Source organism: Stegostoma tigrinum, chromosome 13, assembly GCF_030684315.1.
Source record: "Stegostoma tigrinum isolate sSteTig4 chromosome 13, sSteTig4.hap1, whole genome shotgun sequence".
Taxonomy (NCBI): Eukaryota; Metazoa; Chordata; class Chondrichthyes; order Orectolobiformes; family Stegostomatidae; genus Stegostoma; species Stegostoma tigrinum.
This window is the reverse complement of record NC_081366.1, coordinates 40,431,916-40,451,452: the sequence shown is the minus strand read 5'-3', so window position 1 is coordinate 40,451,452 and position 19,537 is coordinate 40,431,916. Positions and strand designations below refer to the sequence as shown.

General features: G+C 40.3%; 1 protein-coding gene across 5 annotated transcripts in view; it reads left to right on the top strand.

The window, feature by feature from the left end:
• Window positions 1-18,491, top strand: part of ube2d2 (ubiquitin-conjugating enzyme E2D 2 (UBC4/5 homolog, yeast)) — a 34,484-nt gene extending 15,993 nt beyond the window's left edge. For 4 of the 5 annotated variants that reach the window (XM_048543304.2, XM_059650709.1, XM_048543305.2 and 1 more), the window contains 6 exons: window positions 12,351-12,414; window positions 12,520-12,551; window positions 12,646-12,723; window positions 12,812-12,917; window positions 16,839-16,932; window positions 17,640-18,491. In XM_048543304.2, the coding sequence (XP_048399261.1) occupies window positions 12,351-12,414; window positions 12,520-12,551; window positions 12,646-12,723; window positions 12,812-12,917; window positions 16,839-16,932; window positions 17,640-17,685 (420 nt within the window). In that variant the 3' untranslated portion in view covers window positions 17,686-18,491. Of the gene's footprint in view, window positions 1-12,350; window positions 12,415-12,496; window positions 12,552-12,645; window positions 12,724-12,811; window positions 12,918-16,838; window positions 16,933-17,639 lie in introns of those variants that run through there. The other variant, XM_048543306.2, reaches the window with a different exon arrangement.
• Window positions 18,492-19,537: the final 1,046 nt, after the last annotated feature.

Sequence of the window (19,537 nt, the reverse complement as noted above, 5' to 3'; positions counted from 1 at the left end):
TGGAACTTGAAGCGAGTGCACTTTGTAATTAATTAGTGGATGCAGAAGATATCTGGGATCTGAAAGGTTGAGTGTAACTTTAGTGACTACTTAATGCAGATCTGCTTTCCTAGACTGCTTCACTGCTGATTTGCTGCATGTTTCTCCCCATCTGCTTCACAGTGATGCTATGATGGTGAATTCTAGTCTTCAACTCAGGGGCAAAGAAGTGTTGCTCCTGTTACAGCTGAGCACTGAAATCACTTCATTTTTATGATGCTTACCTAATTCTGATATTTTTATTTTACTGGATAGCTGATCAATAAAGAAGTAAGTTCAATTTGCTGAAGGGATGACCTTATTTTTCATTTGGCTCTTTACACAAAAGGTCTTGCTTTTCATTTTAAGGTTAGTTCTTGGTAGTTCAACACCCTCCTATTTCACAATCATACTGTTGCTTCCAGATTGACATTTGATCACCTTTTTACTGCCTGTTGCATCAAGTGGGAATTTATTATCACTTCCTGCATTAGTTGTCAAGGACTTCCTTGTGAGAATCCCAGTCAGAGCTAAATTGCTGATAGCTTTGCCTATTTGGGGCATTTCCATTAGAAACTAGATTAACTAACATCATGCGTGATCTTTCCAGTAGCCTAGTTTGGGAATAGAGCTAATATGGCCTAGAAGCAGAAGTTTTATATCTGAATGTACAATGAGATTTTTATTTCTGAGGTTTCTAACTTGTGACTGCAGTCCACGGTTTTACTAAATGTTCTACTGAACTCATTTGTGCCCGTGCATAGCAAATGAAAAGTAGTAGAAAACAAAGGAAAGTGAAGAGGACAATCCACTAACTCAGGACCTAGCATCCTCAATTCAACTTAGCTGGTAAACCCCAACTGTATCTTTCCTAAACTCCCACTCAAATAAAACACTAATTTTTGCACTTATGACCCAGAACAAAGATGAGAATAAACCATAAAGCAGCGCCCATTGAGCCAGTTGTGTCATTTGGTGGAATCGTAGCTGATGTGGTGATCCTTTTAACTGACTTTTCTACCTATAAGCCTTCTGACCATAGAATCCATAGTGTGGAAACAGGCCCTTTGGCCCAACAAGTCCACACCGAACCCCAGAGCATTCCACCCAGACCCTTCCCCCTTTAACTCCCTGAACACGATGGGCAATTAAGCATGGCCAATCGACCTAGCCTGCACATCTTTGGACAGTGGGAAGAAACCCATGCAGACATGGGAAGAATGTCTGCCTGCCACACAGTCACCCGAGGCTGGAATTGAATCCGGGTCCCTGGCAGTGAGGCAGCAGTGCTGACCACTGTGCCATCCCTGTTCCTGAGAGAGATTTTCAGTCTTGGCTTTGATTGTTTAATGACCCAGCCTTCAACTCTCTGCAGTGGTTTCTATGCAAGACTGAATAACTTTAGTGGTCGTAATAGTTACTACCCAGCCCAGATTTCAGATTCCTTGTTTCTCCCCTAGTCTCCCTTCTATGTCACATTTTTTTTTGCATCGTTCCTCAGTTCATTCCCTGTTCCCACTAAACTCCTAACAGCCAACTCCTCTTTCTGGCCTCCAGGTTAGTGGGTGATGTAATCTTTTCTTAACTTGCTGCCTCCAGTCTTCTCAAACCCACATCCTTGACTCTACCATTCTTGCAATTTAGAATTCAGTTTCAAACTTCCTTTCCTTGCGAGTCCTTGAAAATGTTTGTCTCCAATCCATACTCCTTGCCCAAAGACTGCATGTTTAAATCCCACCAATCTAATTTCTGCTCCTTGCGCAGTATATAAATGGCTTCTGTCTAAAAGTAAGCTTCCTTGTTGGCTTACATGCAAGCTTTGATGTGGATGGCCGTACCTAGCAGCTCTTCGATCATCCCGCTCGATTCTGTATTGTCTAGCTAGTTGTGTCCGTGGTAATACTTGGAATGGTTTCTCCTCTTTCGGCACACGATTACTGAGAAATAACTGGCCAGACGTAGATCTGGAAGCTGCCATTGTTACTTGATGGGTTTTATTATTGTTGCCTTTTTGTCTGAACCGTCCTGGCATGGTTTGTAATTCTTAAGCTTGAGACTTTTCTGATTTGTCGGGTGGCCTTGGAACTTGAAGCAAGTGCACTTTGTAATTAATTAGTGGATGCAGAAGATATCTGGGATCTGAAAGGTTGAGTGTAACTTTAGTGACTTAACACTTGATTGCTAGTTCGAACCCCAAATCTTTTCTAAGCAGTTCACTACTTGTGATCTTGAGCAAAGTTAGGCCATGTCTCCTGACACAACTGAAAAGTTCTGTGTAAGTCCACTTTGTTAGAAACTCTGCATGTAAAAATCATGGCACTTAAATGCACGCAACATATAAATGAGCCGAATGGATTGATGCCATGTCTTGTGTGACTGCTTGGTGCTGCAGTAGACGTTTTTGAAATTAGACCCTGCCCATTCCTCAGCTTAGTCATAAAAAGCAAATAGGCAAAAGCTGAATACTGTCATGGTACCACGAGTGCTCAGAGATGCTGTAACATTGGATTTTTTTTTGTGGAAGTTTATCATGGGCAGGAAATTTTCAGGAGTCCCATTTATGGTTAACAAAGTTTCCTAACAGTATTCATAAAAACCCTGGTTAGTTTTAATGCATCTTATCTGTAGTTCCCTTTTTTGCTGCACCTGTTTCTTTCTGATACTAAATGCATTGTGCAATAATCTGTGTGTTTAGTTATCATGTACAGGAGGATCAATTTGACTTAAATGATTGGCAATCGCAGTACTCAACCCAGTGATCTGTCTGTTCTAAACAATAGATCCAAATCTGAAATTCATGTAACTTTGTAACATAATACTTTTATATACAGTTCTGGAAGTTGATTAGTTGGGCAACTACTTTGTAATGCAGAGTAGCACCAGTATTTTTTAGTTCAATTCCCATACTTGCTGAGGTTGCCAAGAAGGATGACTCTTGCTTTAAGTGTGGCAACCTCCTAGTTAAGTAGTTGTCTCAGTCAAACTTGAGAGCAGCCCTATGGTCCACAAGGACTTTTGTAACTTTGCTTTGCAGTTATTGAGTCCCATCTGTGATATACAAACAAGGTTCATTAACAAATCCCTTACAATGGTTTCAAAAGCCTAACAACACCTTCTGTGTAATAGTAGCATTTTTTTTGTCATTTTATAGCATAAAAGACTATTAAGTCAATCTGCACTTCTTGGCGAATGTAATACTTGCATCAAGTGATGCACTTGGGGGCTAATGCAGCAAATGATTTGGTGGTGGCATTTGACATATACCACCAAGACACTAGTTCTTGTTAATGCGGATGTCTTGAAGTTTATTAACAATGCTAAATATTTACATTGCTACAACGTCACAGACATTCTGGGTCTGGCTAACTGATATACAGTGCACACAAGTGACTATCTCATTGACTCCATTGACTCCATTAAGTAACTGAGGGTGTGGTTGTAAGATTTATATCCAGCTGTTGTCATGTCGTGATGTCATGTAACTTGCTTAAAAGTATGTCTGGTTTGCAATGTATAAACTGTTGTCAAACACAGTATGTCCAGGTATGCTGAAAGCCAAGTGTGAACAGCTGTTGCATTACAGGTTTTTCTAATTTATTGCACTAAAGGGAGCCTGAGGGGATAATCAGCTGCCAGAATGTAATCATGTCCTTAGGGTGGAAATTATCAGTGGTGATCTTGCACCATGGTTTTGGAATGATTTTTGTCTGGAAGTTGATCTCTTATTTTGGGCTTGTTGAAATCGATATGTTTTAAGCAACGTGATTGACCACGTCCTTTGAATAGTTTGGACGTTCTCCTTGGTTTTTCGATCCCTGTAGAGCTTGCAGAATTACCACTTGTTTGCTTTTGAAGATTACTTTCTTGGTGAATCCTAGTTCTTAATGACCAGAGTCATTGGTCATTAGTTTGGAGTTGTTAGATGCTTTTGCATCCACTGATCTTTTTGAGTTGTTGCTGGTCATGACTCAGCAGAACGGATTGAAAGTTAAAATTATGGTATTCCAGCTTAGTTTGTTAATATTCACTTGTAGGTTTAAAGGGATATCTTTGTTAGTGGGGTTTTGAAGTTGAAGAGGATTACACATGGTCATTTGGGAATCTGGCTTGTGTTGTAGGTGAAAATCTTAGTGTTGAAGGTAACAAGTAACTGTTATGGTCATGGAAGTGTACTTGAGTTTTTCTCCAGGCCCTTTATAAGAGTTTGTGATCGGTATGAACAATCAATTGTTTGTAATGTTGATTATAATTAGCCTGAACTAAGGACATTAGAACCAAATACAACAAAATGTGAGGCTGGATGAACACAGCAGGCCAAGCAGCATCTCAGGAGCACAAAAGTTGACGTTTCGGGCCTAGACCCTTCATCAGAGAGGGGGATGGGGGGAGGGTTCTGGAATAAATAGGGAGAGGGGGGATGCGGACCGGAGATGGAGAGAAAAGAAGATAGGTAGGGAGGGGATAGGTCAGTCCAGGGAAGACGGACAGGTCAAGGAGGTGGGATGAGGTTAGTAGGTAGGAGATCGGGGTGGGAGGAAGGGATGGGTGAGAGGAAGAACAGGTTAGGGAGGCAGAGACACGTTGGACTGGTTTTGGGATGCAGTGGGTGGAGGGGAAGAGCTGGATTGGTTGTGTGTGCAGTGGGGGGAGGGGACAAACTGGGCTGGTTTAGGGATGCGGTGGGGGAAGGGGAGATTTTGAAGCTGGTGAAGTCCACATTGATACCATTAGGCTGCAGGGTTCCCAAGCGGAATATGAGTTGCTGTTCCTGCAACCTTTGGGTGGCATCATTGTGGCACTGCAGGAGGCCCATGATGGTCATGTCATCTAAAGAATGGGAGGGGGAGTGGAAATGGTTTGCGACTGGGAGTTGCAGTTGTTTGTTGCGAACCGAGCGGAGGTGTTCTGCAAAGCGGTCCCCAAGCCTCCGCTTGGTTTCCCCAATGTAGAGGAAGCCACACCGGGTGCAGTATACCACATTGGCAGATGTGCAGGTGAACCTCTGCTTGATGTGGAATGTCATCTTGGGGCCTGGGATAGGGGTGAGGGAGGAGGTGTGGGGGCAAGTATAGCATTTCCTGTGGTTGCAGCGGAAGGTGCCGGGTGTGGTGGGGTTGGAGGGCAGTGTGGAGCGAACGAGGGAGTCACGGAGAGAGTGGTCTCTCCGGAAAGCAGACAGGGGAGGGGATGGAAAAATGTCTTGGGTGGTGGGGTCGGATTGTAGATGGCGGAAGTGTCGGAGGATGATGCGTTGTATCCGGAGGTTGGGGTGGTGTGTGAGAACGAGGGGCATCCTCTTGGGGCGGTTGTGGCGGGGGCGGGGTGTGAGGGATGTGTTGCGGGAAATACGGGAGACGTGGTCAAGGGCGTTCTCGATCACTGTGGGGGAAAGTTGCGGTCCTTCAAGAACTTGGACATCTGGGATGTGTGGGAGTGGAATGTCTTATCGTGGGAGCAGATGAGGTGGAGGAATTAGGAATAGGGGATGGAATTTTTGCAGGAGGGTGGGTGGGAGGAGGTGTATTCTAGGTAGCTGTGAGAGTCGGTGGGCTTGAAATGGACATTGGTTACAAGCTGGTTGCCTGAGATGGAGACTGAGAGATCCAGGAAGGTGAGGGATGTGCTGGAGATGGCCCAGGTGAACTGAAGGTTGGGGTGGAAGGTGTTGGTGAAGTGGATGAACTGTTCGAGCTCCTCTGGGGAGCAAGAGGCGGCGCCGATACAGTCATCAATGTCCAAGTTCTTCAAGGACCGCAACTTGCCCCCACAGTGATCGAGAACGCCCTTGACCGCGTCTCCCATATTTCCCGCAACACATCCCTCAGACTCCGCCCCCGCCACAACCGCCCTAAGAGGATACCCCTCATTCTCACACACCACCCCACCAACCTCCGGATACAACGCATCATCCTCCGACATTTCCGCCATCTACAATCCGACCCCACCACCCAAGACATTTTTCCATCCCCACCCCTGTCTGCTTTCCGGAGAGACCACTCTCTCCGTGACTCCCTCGTTCACTCCACACTGCCCTCCAACCTCACCACGCCCGCACCTTCTCCTGCAACCACAGGAAATGCTACACTTGCCCCCAAACCACCTCCCTCACCCCTATCCCAGCCCCCAAGATGACATTCCACGTTAAGCAGAGGTTCACCTGCACATCTGCCAATGTGGTATACTGCATCCACTGCACCCGGTGTGGCTTCCTCTACATTGGGGAAACCAAGCGGAGGCTTGGGGACTGCTTTGCAGAACACCTCCGCTCGGTTCGCAACAAACAACTGCACCTCCCAGTCGCAAACCAATTCCAGTCCCCCCCTATTCTTTTGATGACATGTCCATCATGGGCCTCCTGCAGTGCCACAATGATGCCGCCCGAAGGTTGCAGGAACAGCAACTCATATTCTGCGTGGGAACCCTGCAGCCTAATGGTATCAATGTGGACTTCACCAGCTTCAAAATCTCCCCTTCCCCCACCGCATCCCAAAACCAGCCCAGTTTGTCCCCTCCCCCCACTGCACCACACAACCAGCCCAGCTCTTCCCCTCCACCCACTGCATCCCAAAACCAGTCCAACGTGTCTCTGCCTCCCTAACCTGTTCTTCCTCTCACCCATCCCTTCCTCCCACCCCAAGCCGCACCCCCATCTACCTACTAACCTCATCCCACCTCCTTGACCTGTCTGTCTTCCCTGGACTGACCTATCCCCTCCCTTCCTCCCCACCTATACTCTCTCCACCTATCTTCTTCTTTTCTCTCCATCTTCGGTCTGCCTCCCCCTCTCTCCCTATTTATTCCAGAACCCTCACCCCATCCCCCTCTTTGATGAAGGGTCTAGGCCGAAACGTTAGCTTTTGTGCTCCTGAGATGCTGCTTGGCCTGCTGTGTTCATCCAGCCTCACATTTTGTTGTCTTGGATTCTCCAGCATCTGTAGTTCCCATTATCTCAGAACCAAATACAACTGGGTTGCCATCCAATAAGGGACACTAAGACCTTGCTGAGATGTTGCTATTCCCCAATGTAATGAGTTGCAAGGAGTTATATTGAAAGATGTACATGCTGGAAAAGGCACATTGTCTGATCTTGTTTCATGCAGTTCTAGTTTTTCGAGCAAATCTCAAAGATGTAATGCCTTAGTTGCAAAACTTAACATGGCAATTTAAAAATTTGAAGAAACTGACTGTGAAAATCACCTTTTTTGTCTTGCATAATGGCCTTCTGTACATCTTCCTGTATTTGATCTTATCAATATGGTAGACTAATATACTGAGCTGCTGTGATTTTTTTTTTGGGGTTTGGCTTGTTGATGTGTAATTTCTTTTCCATGCCTCCCTGCTACTTTTAATAGTTAATGGGAAGTTTTTAGTTTTTGAGAATTGCAAGGTCATCTGTGATACAGTCAACAAATTGTTGGCAAGTTGACAGTCCTAACTGATCAACCAAATGGGAATCTAAAAACTTAGAGGCCTTCCAAGAAGTTACTGTTCCTGTCTTGCCAGGCAAGATGTATGGGCCTGTATCCCTTCCTGGTATTTGAGGTGGGAAAATACCTGGTGCCTGACAACGTGGGATTAAGTTCTTTTGAGATTACAAATCTCGTGTAGACATGCTTTTAGTGCATTGTTCAGTTGCCTAGGATCTAAACACGTGTGCAGTGCCATCCTTTTTTTAAAAAAAAGTAATTAAGCATGCATCAATTAATATGATGCTTGAATTTTTGAATTTTTCATTGGAATCCAATTCCAGTTCGAGCCTACCTTGACAAATGCTGCTGCATTTTTGAGGAAGGTAAAAACTGAATTGAATGTCATCTTTCATATATAACTATACAGTAGACTGTCAACTTTAATATTTAAATAGTTAATGTAATTGACTTGATGGGAGACTGATGGAAGTTTTCCAGGAGAAAAACTGTTTCATTTGAGAGTTGATGAGGATGCAAAAGTCATGGATTTAAAATAATTAAAGGAAGTAGGGACTGAGGAGTTGCTTTGGACGGTTGTTGAGACCTGGAACACCATTTAGAAAAAGTGGAATTAGATTTGAGGGATATAAGTAATCAAGAACTAACTTGTAAGATTATGGGAGTGTTATGGTTGTAAGCTGTAGAAGACTGAATTGATAGCTTTTAGAAAATTAATTAGCGCAAGCCCAGTGGCCATCATCTGTGAGGTACTGTAATTCTATTGGCTGACAACATTGACAAATGTTTGCATTAGTCAGTGGGGTTAAAATTGCCAGTTCCTACTATCTTTAACAATTCTGGAGAATATGAGACGACAACGTGTAGAGCTAGATGAACACAGCAGGCCGAGCAGCATCAGAGGAGCAGGAAAGCTGACGTTAGGGTCTAGACCTGAAACGTCAGCCTTCTAGCTCCTCTGATGCTGCTTGGCCTGCTGTGTTCATCCAGATGTGCACCTTTTTTTGTCTCTTTACATTAGTATTTGATTTGGCTATTTGAACCTTCACTGGATGCTTAAAAGTTTATGGATTCCTGAGTTAAACTTGGCTTTCACAAGATGTTTCAATCTTTTACTAATTTGGTAAATGTTTAGAGGGATTACCTTTCTATACAGTTTGCAATGATAACTGAATTAAGGCAAGCAACTGCTGTCAGACTTTGTTCAGCTGTCTATCTCTATTATAACAAAGCATTATTTCTACCTTTAGTTTTGTTTGACTGTGTTGTAAATATATCAGGTCCTCAAGTGTTCACTCTAGTAGTTCCTGACCAGATCTTTGAATAACTAATCCCAACTTTGAATAATTTCATGACACCAATTTGGTGTCTTAAACGACTAAATATATTAAATGCGAACTAAAATCAGCAAATTAAAAGGTGCAATAAATTGATTTAATGTCTGTCATAAACCACAGACTTTTGTTTTCAGCCCCATTCACGAAGACAGACAAATACTCTCAGTTGAGCAATAACTACAGCGAACCTTCTGTTGACCAGGAGTGTGCTGTTTGATCAAATATTTTGGTTGATCAAGAGGTCCACTTATCAGTGTACAAACACAAAATTAATGCAGGGGGTGTGCAAATCATTGTACTTATCAGTGATTTATGCTGGAAGTTTAGTGATCATGCAACCATTCCTTAAATAAAACTTTCAGAGCCGCCTTACTCGTATCCTCACCTGACTAACTGGGACATCATGGAGGTTGTGATGATACCTCAAATTCCCAAAGTTTACTGTATCTAATTTTTTGCTGGCTTATTGTGTGCTAGTTAAAACAGTTTGCTATAGTAAATGACAAATTGGCCAGGATCCTCATGTCTTTCATGATGCGTTGTTCACGGGCATAAATGTGACATCCTTTTGCTGTTTATCCTGATACATTGATCAGGCTCATCTCAGTTCACCTAGGTCAGGGCAGCAATACCTCCGATGCAGCTTTTCTTGTATTTGCTCTGTTATCGTCCAGAAGCTGGTGTCTCTGTTTCAGGTGGGGAACTTTCAAGTCTTCATGCTGTGTCAGCAGCAGCCCAGATCCATTTCCCAAAACACCGTTCTAAACGCTTTTTCTTTTTAAATTATGGTTTTGACTGAATTAGTCTAATTGACTCCAAGACCTCCATCACCATTCACCAACTGTCATCTACTTAAATGTAGGTCTTCTGCAGACTTAATGGAACCAATTCCCAGGCACTGATCTCCATTAATTGCAATCTTCCACTATTTATTTAAATACCCTACTCTTGGAAGTTACTATGCCTCTTTAAAACCTTTTAAATCAAGGCTTGTTGTCTCAAACTTGCTTGGTCTGTTCTTTTCAATCCAAGCTGTACAGAAGTCCATCAGGCATTCCAGCTAAGAATTCAAAATTGATTTAAACATGAAATTAAAATTAATGAAATATCAGCAAGGGTTCTAGCGCCTTTGTTTTGAAATGGGAACATAATGAAATCCTTTTGGAATGATTACACAGGACTGTACGTGCTATGTTGTGGATAGTTTTGTCCTTAGTGCCCATTTAAGATTGTATTTACCTTGGAAGGGATGCAGCCAAGGATTGTTAAATTGATTGAGGTCGAAAGAGCATCCACTCAGTGGAGTTTTAAAATAATGAGAGTTGCTCTAATTCAATGTATTAATAAAGGATTTATAAACTGATTGTAAAATGTTATTTTTCCTGCCAGGAAATTCCAGGTCCTAAAGGCCATTCTTTGATAAGTTGAAATTTCACTAGTTCTAACTGATCCTGTTTCACAGTTTGGTTGTTTTAATGTATTTTAAATGTGGATCAATTGATTCATGGATCCTACAGAAATTCAAGGATTCTAACGAGTTGAGGGTACGAAAGTCAGTTTCAAGTAGAAAATCAGTTGGACCATGTGAAATGGCGGAACAGCTTGAGTTTACAATTTATTCATTACTTGTATTTATTCACTCTTGTAATCCATGCTTTTACAGAATCTGTCCCAGGAATATTTCCTTCCTGCCACTCCTGTCAATTAAAACTAGACCAATAACTAAATGTTATATTTGCTACCTTCTGGAAAGGTGGGCATTGGAAGTTTAATAAACTGCATTTTTAGTGGTTTACTCCATCTCATTCTTAATGATTTTGCTTTTTATAATAATGTTCTTTTTGAGTACAGGTGTCTATAGTTTAGACTTGCAGTTACAAGAGAAATTGAAATATTTGGCAGGGTTTTCCACTTTTTGTAATACGTAAACTTTAAAGTTTGTTACTTACTATGACTTGCTGTTTAAATTGATATTTATTTTCTCCATTGCAACATGAGTTGGGGGGAGTGGGTGGCGGGGTGTGTGAATCATAAAGGCTTTTGGATTTTGATGTAATTTGGAATGAAAAACGTCTTCCAACTTAAACGCTCCTTTCACTCTGCAATCCACCCAGTTGTAATCTCTCGTATTTCAGTGTAAGTATTCTCTGACCTTCAAAGGGAGTCATGAAGTTTTCAGACTCCTCATGCACTTCCCTTCATAGATGAGTCTCTGGTTCTCAACTCCTGTCTTGCAGAAAGATTTAGACTTATATCAGAATATTTGATCATCTTGGTTCTGTGGCATTTCTCTTTCAAGTGATCTTTTTTCCCCCAGATCTTGAGCAATGATCATAATTTTGTGGTGATTGAATCATCATTTTTTTTTCCTCTAAGCGAGGCATGGAACTTGAGATTTCCTTGTGAAAGAACTAGCAAGAGGACAAAGAAACAAAAACAGGTTGCTGACAAGCCCAGGTAGCATCTGTGAAGAGAAATCACTGTTAGCGTTTCGGGTCTGGTGTCCCTTCCTTGGAACTTCTACAAAACAAATACAGGAAATGTTCAAGAACTGAAGAACTGCACTCGAGTCATTGACTCTGACTCTGCTTTCTCTCTACAGATGTTGCCAGACACACTGATTTTTCTCCAGCTATTTGTTTCTGATTTCCACAGTTTTTATTTCCCTGCTACAATAAAAAGGCTGAGTAATTCCAGAAACAAGATGTGAATTTCACTAATTTTCTTCAGCACTCAGTTATAAAGTGTTTTGCATGATAAGCCATCCTGTAATCACTATAAATTGGAAAACGTAGGACCACAGATGTGGAATATGTGTTTAAATATAATGCCATCTCTGGTCAACAAATTAGCGAGTTTTGAGAAGATTTGTAGCTCAGGTTGAGGTTCTGGATTGTGAGTTTGCTCGCTGAGCTGGAAGGTTAGTTTTCAGACGTTTCGTTACCATTCTAGGTAACATCATCAGTGAGCCTCCGAAGTGCTGGTGTTATGTCCTGCTTTCTCTTTATCTGTTTCGGTTTCCTTGGGTTGGTGATGTCATTTCCTATGTTGGTGATGTCAAATGACCAACACTGGTTGTGACCAGAAGTTTGATGGACCCTCAGCTTAGTGCCTTGTCAGAAAGGCTATACCTTGGTCAGCTACTTCAGTACTTTATAAGTGTTGCGTTTGAATTCTGTATTAGTCAGTTAAAGTTGTGTTTTAACATCCCTCCACATCCGATCTGTGCTAATGATCTCATGCAAGATGGAAATTTTTTCATTAGGCAGCATGTTTTCCCTTTTACTGGTCATTCTTTTTATCTACCTATGGGTGCAGCTCTGTTTGGATGGGCAGTAGCTCTGTTGGGTTTATTTCACAATCCTATCATTATACTCGTCTGGTACATTTCTGTTGAGTCTCAAGTATTTTAAGAATATCAGCCTATTAGTGATGTGGCTATTTGATGTTTTTGTAGACAACTTTTTTCTGTGCAGTAATCTCGTTCTATAGGTTAATGTACGATAAACAGCTCCTAATTGTATATGGGAATGAGAATATTGAAGCTTTTATCAATTGTTCCCTATAGGAATTGAATGATTTGGCCCGTGATCCACCAGCACAGTGTTCAGCAGGTCCAGTTGGTGATGACAGTAAGTACAATTTCTAAGTTGGTAATCAAACTATGCAAAAAATCTTGATTCTTTCTACAGCAACACTAATATATGACTGAAGACTTTTTAAAATTCTTTCTGCAGTGTTCCACTGGCAAGCCACAATAATGGGACCGGTGAGTTAAAGTTGCTACTTTCAATCGTAAGGGATGAGTGGGATCTTAAACACACTGAATTGAATTTAAAGTCGTCTTCTTTTTTCTCCAACAGAATGACAGTCCTTATCAGGGTGGTGTATTTTTCTTGACCATTCACTTCCCCACAGATTACCCCTTTAAACCACCTAAGGCAAGTCTACTTGTTTGCACCAAGTATCTCATCAATGTAACTTTGCCTTGATATCTAAATAACTTTTCATATCTATACATTTTTCTAGGTTGCATTTACAACAAGAATTTATCATCCAAATATTAACAGTAATGGCAGCATCTGTCTTGATATTCTACGGTCGCAATGGTCCCCAGCATTAACTATTTCAAAAGGTATTTGTTGTTTAGCTGAATCTGATTTTAAGATTAGAACTGATGCTCTTCAAGTACTAACCTTCCAGGAGTCACCAATAAACTGTTAACATGGCATCTAGTTGTAAATACTGTAACATTAGGGAAAAATCTGCAGTGTAATCCTAAATACATTTCACCATAAAGAGTCCGATTCTTCTTGTTTCTCATAGCAAATAGCCAGAGCTTATGAAAGAGCAGGTTGCCTTATGAGGGAAGTCTTTAGACAGGTTTGGCCTACGTCCTGTGAAGATTAGAACAGCCCAAGATGACTTAATTGAAATATGCACGATCCTCCAGGAACTTTGACTACGTATATGCGGGTAAGGCAATTCCTCTTCTGGGAGCATCTAGCACCAGTAGTTCATAGAATCCCTACGGTGTGGACACTGGCCATCTGGCCCATCAAATCCACAGCAACCCTTTGAAGAGCATCCCACCCAGACTTTCCCCTATAACCCTGCATTTCCTATGGCTAAGCCACCTAATCTGTACACTGTCCGAGGCTTTAGGACACGAGCAACTGCCTGTGTCGAGTTTGCAGAGGGCAGAATCGAACCAGGTCTCTGGCGCCCGGGCAGCAGTGCTGAACTGTTTGATGACCATGCTGTCCCTTGTAGTGTGAAAATAGAGGGTTACCCATTTAAAACTGATTAGGAAACTCGTTTTTCTTCGTGTTGAACATTTTTGGAATTTCCTTCCTTAATAGGCAGCGGAGGCAGAATCTTGAAATACTTCTGTCAGATTCTGTTACCAGAGGGATGAATGATCATTGGGGGGTATGTACTGAAATCCAGTCAGCCACAATCTTATTGAATGGCAGAACAAACTTGAAGGGCTGAGTGGCTGATTCTTGTTCCTTGGTTAGTTGTTCCCAGCACTACCCTTTTTACACAAATTTCAATTCCAGATAATTTCCCAATCATCTTTCTGCATTTTTCCTTTACCTGACCACTACAACTTATTTTCCTTGGGACCTTGCAAGCAATTTTAAGATTTCCTTCTGGGTCCACTGGAATGGACGCTTCAAAAATTATGATTTCAATTTTTTTCAATTCTAGCAAGCAGTACCTTGCTATCAAGGCTTTCCTGGCTTAGCAGCTCTGCAGATTAAACCACTCCAGGTGACTGGTTCCCCAGTCTAAAAGCCCAATTCCCCTGCATGAACTAATTGTTCCCCCTTGAACTCCTTATTCTTATGCTTTTGAAGTCAAACTAAACTAATGACTTTCTGTTTAAAAACTCAGTACAAGTATTCTATTTATTAACCTGACAGAGGACCTAATTAACTGCTTTCAGTTCTTTGTGGGATTTATGCACTAGGGTCATCTTTCCAAATGACTTGTTGAATGAAGCATTATCTTCTCAGAATCGACAACCAACCATCTATCTGCATTTTGGAAATCCAGCTCCCAAAATGTGTAATTATCCACCTGTTAATCACAGTTCACACTGCCCCTATTTCTCATGCCCAGGTTCCTTTTTATATTTTAACACATCCTTCCACCTTCATCAGTTTGTGCCTTCCCAAATCCGTCTGTCTTGCATCCTATTTAAAGCTTTACCATTTGGTGTGTGTTTTCTCTCATCTCAAGAAGATATTTGATCAACCTGTTTTGTTTTTTCTGGATTGAATTTTACCATGCTTTTTGCTTGACAAACCTACCTAACCTCAAAACTCACTACACTTTCAAACTTCATCATGTACAAATTTTAGGATTGTTATGCATTAACAGCGACTCGGCACGTTTTACCAGCCTTGTATCCATAGTCCTGTTTTCCCCACTGGCTTCTAGTTTGCTAGCAAGCTCAATATTTGGAACTAATCAAATTCCTTTGATAATCTATTCACACATGTGCTGTGCTGTCTTCATCCAACTTATAGATCAAGAAATTCAGTCACATTTTTTTCAAACACAATTTGTCATGAATGTGTTTTGATTATTGAAGGTCCATGCATATCCAAGAAGTTGGTTTCTCCAGATTTTTGTTTATTTAACTTAGCTACATTTGTCTATTTCCCTTCATCCTTTTCTTGCTTTAAAGAGTGATATTATATTTTCACCTCTTCAGTCTTTTAGCATTGTTCCTGTACCTAAGAAGGATCTGACCAACATTTTAACCACCATTTCTACATAACCTGCGTTTGCTTGCATCTGTGACTTTGGCCCCTCCAGACTGGGTTCAGTTATCTGTTTTGAAGTGCTATCAGCCTTCCTAGTGCCAGCTAGTCAGTAACCTGGCAAATCTTCATTTAACAAAGCTTTTACTGTCCTTTCCCTTGGAAAACACCAATGTATGGTACTCCACCGAGTATCTTGACCGTGCCATTTGCACTGATGCAACTGCTCTTTGCAAGAACTTTCTTTTACTGAGTAGATCCATAGAAGCTCTCCAGCAAATCTATTGTGGAATCTTACTTGGTTATACTGCCTCTGCTGCTGTTATTTTACCAGATGTGCTGTGTACTTAGCAGCCTTGTTCGTTCTTGCTTTACTAACAAGCTGATATATATATATGAAGTGCCCTTTCTTCTATTGCTTTCTGTTTTCTAATTCTACTGTTCAGAGACCAAGACTTTGCACTTTGTGTTCCCATGAGGGAGAAGTAGATCTGGAAATATCTAAAACATCACTTCTTTGAAGGTCACCCTTGATATGTATAATTTCTGTGTCCTTTTGCTCCATTATACCCCTGCCAAATCCCCTTCAATTCAATTAACCCTCCCCCAGCTAACAAGCAAAATCTAAATTTAGAAGTGTTTATGAATTGCTAAACTTTGGTACAAAATTACAATTCTCAAACCAGGGAAAAATACAACAAACCAAACTGCAGGACGATTAGTGGAGTAGATACGTTAGCACCAGATGCAGTTCGTTGCAGGGAAACGTGAAACATACTGTTAGAGATTGAAAGAAATTGTATCCAAAAATGCAAGACTTCAGTGTTTTCCTGGATTTGTGCATGGAAATTTTAAATATGGTATTGAAACACGTGAATTGTCACAGTTGAGGCAGCACTTGCTGAAAAAAAATCCAGTTATTTCACATGCAAATCATGGAGCAACTGTGCAGCAGAAGAAATACCATTCCTGAAAGATGAGAACACTGTGGAAAGGGGCAAGTTTAAAGGCTTGTTTGACTTAATTGGACTTCTGACTATGGGAGAATTTTAAATTTAATTTGTGCTATATTTTGAGTCTTTGAATGCTCAACCTATTACATCTTTCTAAATTGGTGACAAAATGACGTAATGAGGATTTTACCAGGGTGGTTAGACTGTGCTGAGCACTTAAAATATAGGTATTGAGGCAAGGCTATATAACATTGTCCAAAGGAACTGGTTCCCGTTTCAGAATGCGTTTTAAGAGGTTGCAGAACTGGAATTAAAAACTCAAATGCTGCAACTGAGCTAGCACAGACATAGTAAAGTAAACGTCCTTCACGTTCTATGATTTTGCTGTTTTATGGCAGTTGGGTTAGCTGAATTGTGTTGTACCAACAGTAACACATGATAGGAATTCAAAACGCTGGGACTTGTGCATGTTATTGTTCCTTAAATTGGGTTATGGGATTAAATCTTTGAGTACTGTTCAGTTTAAGTTTTTGACTTCAAAGCTTCTGCTTCAGGTTGATTTATACTTGTTTTTTTTCATAAAATGCCATGTTGACTTGTTCACTTGCTACCCTTTTTAGTGATAAAAAATGTGTACGTGAAAATGTATTTCCACCTTTTGAGGTTGAGGTGTTATCAGTTGCAATGTATTTCTAAGGCTGGATGCAAATGTATACACTTCAAGCATTTTTTAAAAAAAATTAGTTTTAAAATTATTCTAAACTGTATAGGCAAACAAAGTAATAGAATTCACATCACTGCTTAACTTTAACTCACTCTCTTTTTCAGTTCTTTTGTCTATCTGTTCACTGTTATGTGATCCGAATCCAGATGATCCCCTAGTGCCTGAGATTGCACGTATCTACAAAACAGATAGAGAAAAGTGAGTATTATGTTTCAGGCAGTTAAACTCCAAGGTGTTAACTAAGTCAGCACCTAGTCTTATTAATCCTGAACAGGAAATACTGAATTGAAGAAACCAATGTTCTGAACAAAATGTATTATGGAAATCAGTAGTGAGACTGTTCATAAGTATATAATATTTTCAAATGGTGGAAGAAGTTCTGAGTTTCTCTGTATTGTTTTGATTTATTCATTTTTTATATTGACTTACATTTAGCTGAAATGCTAGAATCTATAGCAGTTGTTCCTGCCTTGTTTAAAATGTTGCATTTTGCAATTAATAGGCAGGTAAACTTTTTTTATTTAATTAAAGTTTTAAAGTAATGCTTCTATCTAGCATTTGTCTCACTGAATTGTCTGGCGGCCAAGTCAGCTGCAAATTAATTGTATTCTGACATTTTTAAAATATTTTCCTTTGTACCAAATTTACACTAGAATATTTCTGATATTTCTAATAATGAGGGCATGTACAACTACAAAAAGTATTAGAATTTTATTTGAACTATTATTCAATTTTGTTTTATTAAAATTTAAGGACTTTGCAGAAGGGTGGAGGAATTATTTAGTCCAGTGTGGCTGTTCTTTGAAAGGGCTGTCTTTCTGTGTTAGCTGATTCTGTTTAAGAGCTTTAAAACAAAATTGCTGAAGCTATTTTTTTGATATATTCACTTACTGTTTTTCTTGCAGGTACAACAGAATAGCTCGGGAATGGACTCAGAAGTATGCAATGTGATTACATTAAAATGTTGATGAACGAACCTCTTATACAGCTGGGGGAACTTGCAAAACAAATTTCTTTGGTTTCCATTTGACTGCTTTCTTTGAGCCCACGCCTCTTCCCCTGTGCACATGTTCACCTGATCCAGCAGTGCTGCGTTGTTTTGTGTACATATTTGGAACAGCTGATAGAAATGCCCCTTTCTCGATTGTTTGAAATTCTGACTACTTACAAAGCAAGTGTTAATGTCCAGTTCTTCGCTCATAACATTTGTGAGACTAAAAGCATTCCTAGTCATTGTAACAAGATTGTTTAAAAAAAATTTCAGGGTTTAAGTGCTTCCGGGGGTGGGAACTCTTCCTTTTATAAGATGTATGTTGGAATTCTTTTAAACTCATAATGGTTATGAATAATAGAATGAAGAACTTTAATTTGTTTAATGTTTTGCAATTTTTACGCTAAGAATGCAAATCTACATTCTAGTTAAACGTTGGAATGGAAAGTTGAAAGCATACTTGTGTCCTATAAAATTGAACAGTCATTTGAATCATCTCCCATAACAATTAAATAGATTGGAGCTATTAGTTAGCCACTCATTCAGTTTTCAATACCTTTTTGGGTTTATATTTGGCTTATAGTGAATGAGTAGCTAATAGCTCTAATTTTCTTTTTGTTTTTGTTAACTAATCTTAGAAGCCTCATCTGGATGTAAGGGTAAAAATTCATGACAGAACTTGTGTATATTTAATGACCCAAAGGCTCTCCTGGAGCTTGTATGTTCAAAATGATTAATCTGTGTAATAAACTGATTACTAAAGTCATTAAGTATTTCTGTGAACAGGATAAAAGGCAAATTGAACACTGCCATTTTCAGTGACTAATTAGAATGCTAGTACTTGAGCTCAAGCAGCAAACATGCGGCAGCTAAGATCACAATCTGCAGCTGTGTTTTGTTGATAGTGACTGCAAAACAGAATGCTAACTTGCTGGAATTCTCCTCTTGAGCCTGGTAATTGGTAGAGATTTTATGTCTCAACTACTAAAACTTTGTGTCTTGCCCATATTTGGCCTACTAAGGACCTCTTTCTCTTAGAAATTTGCATAGGACTTGATGAACTTGCATTACATGTCATAATACAGCAACTGTGCACGATTGCACAAATCTTGCAGCATTGCAATGAATCCATTAAATATTTTTGATGTAAAATTGTCCTGAGTTTAGAGATTGAGTTTGCTGCATGTATCCTGAACCTATGGTGCGTTGGATGTGCTATAGCTGAAGTTGCTGCCGCCCCAGATAAAGATTTTTCTTTTATTCTGAGGAAGGATTACTTCTGGGAGTGCCAGTGGTGGTTATTAAAATGTTTTTCTTTGCCCATCCTTAAATGTTAAACAATTTTTCTCTTCCTATGCTTTGCACATCACTAAATCAGAATGAGTCTATTGACCCCATTGTGCCAGCACCAGCTCATTTGAAAGTGTGATCCAAGTTGCTGCTATTTCCTTACTGCCTTCCACGTCAACCCCCTTTTGACCTTCTAATAGTGTCTGTAAATTCATTCTTCCAGTGTTGTATGCTAGATCAGGAATTCTTTACAGTTTTTTTAATCAAAAAGCTAATTTCCTTTCTGGATCTTAAAATATTCACCTTTTAGATCTATGTCCTTTGGATGCCAATTCTTTGGATACTTATCTTTTTTTTTAGTTTTATGAAAACCTCTGCTAAATCTCCCTGCAGGCTTTCCTACTCTAAGGACACCAGCCCTAACCTGGTTAGTTTCTTATCCCTGGCACAAATTGAGTAGTTTCTGTGCATCCTTCCAAAGTTTTACCATCTTTTACTAAAATTGGGTGCTCAGAATCAGCT